At 31.8% G+C, this 7,163-nt stretch overlaps 1 protein-coding gene across 2 annotated transcripts; it reads right to left on the bottom strand.

Annotated features, from left to right (window-relative positions):
- Nucleotides 1–281: 281 nt before the first annotated feature.
- On the bottom strand, nt 282–1,301 carry LOC111640975. 2 transcript variants are annotated; one of them, XR_002759337.1, is made up of 2 exons: nt 1,122–1,301; nt 282–744 (listed from the first exon to the last, which is right to left on the bottom strand). XR_002759337.1 is itself a non-coding variant. In XM_023387072.1 (2 exons), the coding sequence occupies exons 1-2, from the start codon at nt 1,248–1,250 to the stop codon at nt 344–346; spliced, it is 486 nt and encodes a 161-aa protein (XP_023242840.1). In that variant the 5' UTR covers nt 1,251–1,301; the 3' UTR covers nt 282–343. The 2 variants fall into 2 exon arrangements, 1 of the variants encoding a protein (XP_023242840.1); XM_023387072.1 differs by having other exon boundaries at nt 1,166–1,301.
- Between the last annotated feature and the right edge of the window lie 5,862 nt (nt 1,302–7,163).

The raw sequence follows: 7,163 nt of genomic DNA, 5'->3' as shown, positions 1-7,163 counted from the left end.
TTTATCTAATATCATTCTCGAGATTAAGCAAGAACAGCCAGACCGACGACAGTGCAAATTTATAGGTTTACAATTGTTTTTAGTAAAAATTAATTAGTGAGTTCAAAATATTATCTATTGATTTAAATTTGTACTGTAAGTAATCTCTGTTCAGTCATTTTATTTATATAGGCTAAATATCAATCATTTAAATTGTAAATACAATATCTCAAATTTGTAATAAAATACGAGAATAAATTATTGTAACATAAAACACAAAAGCACAATAAAGATAACTTGTGTATCGATTTTAATACTTAAAAGATAACATTAATTTTTTTAAAAAATATCGATTCACGATATTTTAATATTCATTTTCACAGGGAAGAAGTTTTCTTAAAAATTTTTTAGTGGCTTTTACTATTGGCTTCACTTTCTGACAAGCCGCTTTTATAAATATTTCTTTTATAGATTTAGGTTTTTCGGTACAATCCACCCACAGGAGACTGCATTTTAAAGTTCTCTGTACTCTACGAAATCTTCTAATTAACTTCGACCAAAAAGATTCTACCTTCTTGCAATGAAAACTGATTCCTATCATCTTCCTGAATTTTGCTCTGCTATCTTTTTCAAACACTTTGGTCATACTTTTGGGCATTTCCCAATCATTTTCCTTAGTCTCCTCTGACTTACTTCGAAAGATGTTCGAAATCTTTGATTCTGTATAACTTTGATGGTCATCATCGTAAGATGTTTCGTGGGATTCTGAAGAAATAAATCAACAATATTTGCTATTTACGAATATAATTAAACTAATTTAATAATTATCTCAATTAACTTGATGGTAGAGATATGAGGCTTATTAAACTGCAATGGAGCCTAAGTAATCGAGATCATATTGAGAAAAGACTTTTATTAGTGGTTAGTGGAATGCATTTATGTCCTCAATGGACCCTCCTCTTGCAGGTTTATAAATTCGTATACCTGCAACATTTAACATAATAGTAACAGGTTACATGATTACACTGTAACTGTTCGTACTTCCAACCGATTACTATGTCTACTCACAGTTCAATCAGACACTCTACCATCTGGTTAATTCAGATAATTATTAAATTAATGTTTTAGAGGAAGAAGCTTACAACTATAATTAAACCGAATTAACGAAGTAAACTATAAAATTCACTTTTGAGAATTTCGAAAGTCATCCACTCGGAAAATAAAATGAAAATAAAAACGAAAAGAAATTTCAACACTCTGATAAACGCCATTTTTTCGGAAAAATTCAATATCAAAAACAAACTCTTAACAAAAATATCGAACTTAAATGAAAAAAAAACAAGAACATTAAACGTAACGGAAATAATTTAAATTAAAAAGAATGGAAAGAATTTTATAAATCAATAGAACATTCGTACAGTTCAAACATCGCAGTTAAAACGAATTGCTTAACATTCCTGACAGTGTTTAAAAGTGCGTATGTGGCGCTATCTGTTACAAATTTTATTATTAAAAAATTTTTAATATTTTTAATTACTATAACATGGCATAAAACTTAATTTTGAGAGTAGGAATGGGTTTTATTTTTAAAAAAATTGTAAATGCTAATAACGAATAAAATCGTCATTAAGCCTGACCCAACTGGAGATACTACACACACGACTCCCTTTATCTCCCTACCCCATCGACCTTTATCCACCAAAATCTAAGACCATCAATTCCCTTAAAAAACAAACCCCGCTGCAAAATTTCAGAAATTTTCGACAAAAATCGCAGGAGTTATTAAGCTTTAATTAACAAATCGTGCTTCAGCCCCCACATACAGAAAAAACTCGACGTTTCAAGGTTTCCGAGCCCAAAAATGTAAAACTTTTGGGGGATTCTTTTTAACCGATTACCATACTTCCCTCTGTTATATATAATAGAGCTGTATAGTAAAAACAAAGACGATCAATATTGCGATCATTATCCACGAGCGGTTTCAAAGTCCCCTTCCAGACCGATTTTTTTTTTCTAAAATCTAAATTAAAATTAAAATTATTACTTAATAATTATTAAAATTAAAACGACATGGCGGCCTAACCGCTTACCTCTAGAAAAATTAATTTTTAATCGAATCATATAATTAGTCTTATTATAATGATAGCTCAATACTTCGACAGCTTGTTTGGCATTAATTAATTAATTAATTAATCGGTTTTATGGAGTTGTCATTTATATACTTGCACAGTTTTCACAACCTGCGTAATGAAGTTACCATTCATCATGGTGACAATTTAAGACAGTATTAACGCAATTATGCAAGATATTACAGATTCTGACAAGTAAAGAATTTTCAGAAGCTTGCAACAGTTACATATTGAACTAGCTTTGCCCGCGAGGATTTTGCAAGCAAACCCCATTTATAGTCAGTATTTCGACAACCATAGTAATTGATATATAACACCAATTGCTGAGAATGATGAGAATCGCCGAGAATCAAACAAAATGTTTTCAATTTGATCAATTTTCTGGAACGTTTACAATCGTTCTATAATCGAACCAATATGCAATAACAAATTCGAATTTAAAACGGTTCGAACATTTGGTTAAAAAATCGAAATATATAAAAATATTTATAACAATGTCTGAAATGCTATCAATTTAATACACCTAAGTACTCAATGAAGACTAAACGTAGTTGAAAACAAAAAATCGCATCTAAAATAGTACAGTAGAAGCCGTTCTTCAAGTTAAGCCTTAATCCTTTCTCTTTCCCCACGGGGGAATTTCGAAAAATCCCTTCTTAGTGTGCGTTTTCATGACGTACCCTAACTGTGTACCAAATTTCACCTCTTTAGGTTCAGCGGTTTGCTCTGGGCGATGATGAATCAGTCATTCAGTCAGTCAGTCAGTCAGTCAGGACAAGTAATTTTATATATTTAGATATTGACAATCTGTGACATGTCGCAGCATGCTTTTAATTATGTCAGAATAACCTCTAAATGAAAATATACTAATTTGAAATTATAAAAGGAATTCTGTGGCTCGAACTCGAACGTGTAGTTTCCTGCACGTACAGAGCATGAAATCTATATAGTGACTTTGGAACTAAGGACCTAATATGGCAAATCCGTATCAAAAAGTAAACAAAGCACAAGGCAAGTCACGTGATTGCACATTCTTCAACTTCCGGTAGAACGTGGAAGTTGTGTTAATAGTCGATGCGAAAAACATCGTGTGTATCAGTTACGTTTCTTTAAATAATTATATTGTCTCATAAAATTATTGTTAGGATATATTATTGTTTATACATAAAACTAAATTTAATTCGACTTTCTTCTCTATTTCGTTGATGCTTTTTTTAGAGAAGAAAGTGCAACATTCCTCTTATTCTTGCGTTGTTTACTCATTACTATTCAGAAGTGTCTACAATTACTCAAAAAAAACCTCTTATTTATATTTAAATTAAATATTTTCGATTTTTTAAAATTTTCTACAGGATTTTTATATGAAGATAATGCTCCATACAAAATAATTTTGAAATATATTTTATATATATAGCCTGTTGTCTAAAGAGATCCTATCTTTAGAATTTTTTAAAGGAGAAAAAAACTTATAAAAATGTTAAAAAATAATTTAATTAAACTTTAAATGGTTTTAGAAAATTAGGCAGTGAATGGCTAGCCAAAGATGGGATTACTGCTCTTAAAAATTAATTTTAATATAAAACAAAATGAAAGTTTCTTTATCATCAATTTTAATTTAAATATAATACTGTTTTAAAGTGATATTTACTCTAAAAACCTTAATGTCAGTGAAATATAAGTCGTGAGTAATTGAAATAAGATAGCGTGCAAAATAACGTAACAGTACATCGTTCTAATAAAAGATCTCTAATTAAAGTTATTGTGGTGTGACAGAGGTTTATTTATTTATTTATTTTATAATATATAAAATCCAGTTTCTTTTCACATCAGTTTTTATTGTCGTCAGACAGAATCATGAGACGTGAAACATGTGACATTCAAAACTATACTTACGAAAATCGACTCATTAACTAAAGTAATAATAACTATAGCCGTCTGTGTAATTAGATTGTATTAGAGTTAAGTTAGTGATTTTCTTATTATCGAATCGCATAATTTGGTGTCGATCGTAACTTCAAAGTTTATTCGGTTGCGGAAGTTCTTTGTAACCTGCTAGGAAGAAGGGTGGATTGCCCATAAATCAAATATGATTTTGTATTTGAACCTCAGAATTATATCGTTACCGTTATACCGTTTGATTTCTGTACAGTCCTGTCTTAATTATCTTATCCCTACTTCTAAAACTGTTATACTCCGGTATAGCACAGTACAACAAAAGTAAATTAGTTAAAAAGTTTCCAAACCAATAAACGAAAAGGTATTAAAATAAGCTTTTATTATTCTGTGTTTAAATCACGCGTATATCACAATCTTTGTTTCTTTTCAATTAAATTCGAGACGGTGAAGTTGGCAGTCAATAGTTTTGGGGATCCGAGACCGAATTTGAACGGGTGGGAAAAACTCCTAGAATTTTTCACGGTAGTAATCCGCCTGAATAAGTCTTGCCCCACACCATTGTGGGCCTGGCCGAACATACAATGGGCTTGCAAAAACGATCTTCTTAGTGCCCACAAAAGTAAAGAATAAAAATTTTCTCATAGCGAATATTATGCACTTTTCACGGAATTTGAAATTATTAAAATTAAATACATTTCTCTGGTTTTTAATAGCGTTTATCTAGGCTAATATTATTTGTTTCTTTGCTTTAAACAGAATAAACGTTATTAAGGTTTAAATTTAATATAATGCATTGGAAATATTTGAAGATTTAAGCGAAAATTGTCCAAAGATAAAATACAGTAGATCCCCCTATAAAACCGTTTCCTATAGTTATGATTCCTATAAAAATTGTGGCAGTATCCGTAAACAACGGTAAAAATAACTCCTATAATACGTAAAACGTCATCGGGCAGCCGAACTACTTTCCCGCCGTCCGTAGCGCCACGCTACGGACGTTTAGGCGGATAAATTGAGTTTAGTATCGTCTGTTCATATAATTATATATAAATTAGGTACTGTACATATAATTATATATTAATTATATATAAATTAGGTACTGTATATATAATTATATATTAACTTAATTTATTGTAACTTTATTATAATTAAATATATATTTTTCGCCGTCTAGCGTCACGCTACGGCGAGTTAGGCGACCTATCGTCTGTCCAGTACTGTAATTTTATACATTTCTTGTGAAAGAAACATTTCTTATTTAACGGCCATAAAAATTATTTATATTAAGGATGTCTCCAAAGGTCAACGAAGTTTTCGCAGAAAAATAATATCAGAAATCGCGGCCGCGGTTTGATGCGCTGTTCCGCGACGAAACCAAGCTTTAGCAACGGGCGTAGTCGAACGGTACACACTCGGTAAGCAATCCTACAATTTTTTGTTTATAACGTAGTTTATACGGATTATTTTCAAAAAAATATACGTATTTTGGAAATGTTGAGTCGAATTAGTCTAGAATCGATTAATTTTATGAAAGAAAACCTTTCAAACAGCCGTAGTCCGTAAACTATGATTCCTACAAAATTGATTCATAAAGAACGGAACGTATCTACCGTCTTATAGGGGGATCTACTGTAACTGTTTCGTTTTTATGTACTCTCATTTATATTCAAGAATACTTTACGAAATCAATCAATTCCAGGATCAATAAGACGATTTTAGATTTAAACAAAATGATTTATAATACATTGTTGAAAAAAGAAAGAGCCTGCGCTCAGAAAATCAACAATGCATTAATTACAATCTATAAAATTCTTGAAAGCAACATATGCATTTATATAGTGTTGAAATATAGTGTGTCCCATAAATTTGTAAATAGTTTAAAAATTCATAAAAGTTGAAAGAATTGGTATATTGGAATGAGGTTTGCGTAAAAGTTATTCTCACAAAGGGGGATGTTTTTGGATAGAGAAAAAGGAAATAGTTCAAATTTTTGTCGCTAGAGGGCGCTGAACGCAAGAAAATCACTGGAATTGTGCAAATCTGAGTCTTATAAAATGCAGCGTGTGCGATTAACAGTTCATTTCTGAATTTTCCTGTTATTGTCGCTGACATACGGTTTTCATTATGATGTTGACGTTGGTAGATAAAGCACTATTGGTAAAGTTGTTTTATCTCAGCCACGAATCGCGGGCTGAAACTTTACGAAGGTTTAGGACACAGAAGAGAATAAAGAAAGTTTCCGGTCCAATCACTCCTGCCGGATTGGGTTCTCTAATACGACGTTTTGAAAAAACGGGAAGTTTGTGTAATCGCCCACGCAGTGGAGCACCGCGTTTATCATAGGTCCGTACCTCCGATGTGGCTTCGCAAATGGAGACTGAGTTCCGAGTGTACCGAAATAGCCCATCTTCTTTAGTGCAATTAAAGGACGCCATTTGCCACAAAATCTCCTGCATCCATCTGGATTTGCTATTTGCTGCAGTTAGCGGTGTTGTCACTCGCTTGCAAACTGTCATTTGTGGTGATGACGGACACATAGAACAAGTGATCTAGTGCTGTGATACGCGTGTAAGTGTAAACAGTTGCCTGCATGAAAAGAAACGTAATTTTTTCGTGTAATTCCAATGATTTTTTTGCGTTCAGCGCTCTCTATCGACAAAAATTTGAACTATTTCCCTTTTCTCTACCCAAAAAATCCCCCTTCGTGAGAATAACTTTTACGCAAACTGCATTCAAATAAACCAATTCTTTCAACTGTTATAAATTTTTAAACTATTTACAAATTTATGGGACACCCTGTATATCGTTTTATAAATAACATTTTTAATAAAATATACAAAAGTAGTTTGCAGAATTCTTCATTTTTCGATTTTGTTAACAACTCGAAACAATTGAAACCTTTAGAAGACAGGATCTATGCAACTTTATGCGTGTCCAGTTCATTTCGGTGCAGACGATGGAACGAAAACGAAAACGACAGAGTCGAAGACACTTCAATGAAACATTTCCTTCAATATTTTTATAAAAGTGTTCAGTTATGTAAAATTAACTTTCGATCCTTTCAACCGTTACTATAAGCAATATTCTTCATCATTCCTCTGCTACATTGACTCAAGCGCCAATCGAATTTACACAAGATGTAATTTATGCAATATGAAA

Source organism: Centruroides sculpturatus, unplaced genomic scaffold (assembly GCF_000671375.1).
Source record: "Centruroides sculpturatus isolate CEXI.00-Female unplaced genomic scaffold, Cexi_2.0 scaffold187, whole genome shotgun sequence".
In the NCBI taxonomy this organism is placed as follows: Eukaryota; Metazoa; Arthropoda; class Arachnida; order Scorpiones; family Buthidae; genus Centruroides; species Centruroides sculpturatus.
This window is presented reverse-complemented; position numbering and strand designations above follow the sequence as displayed.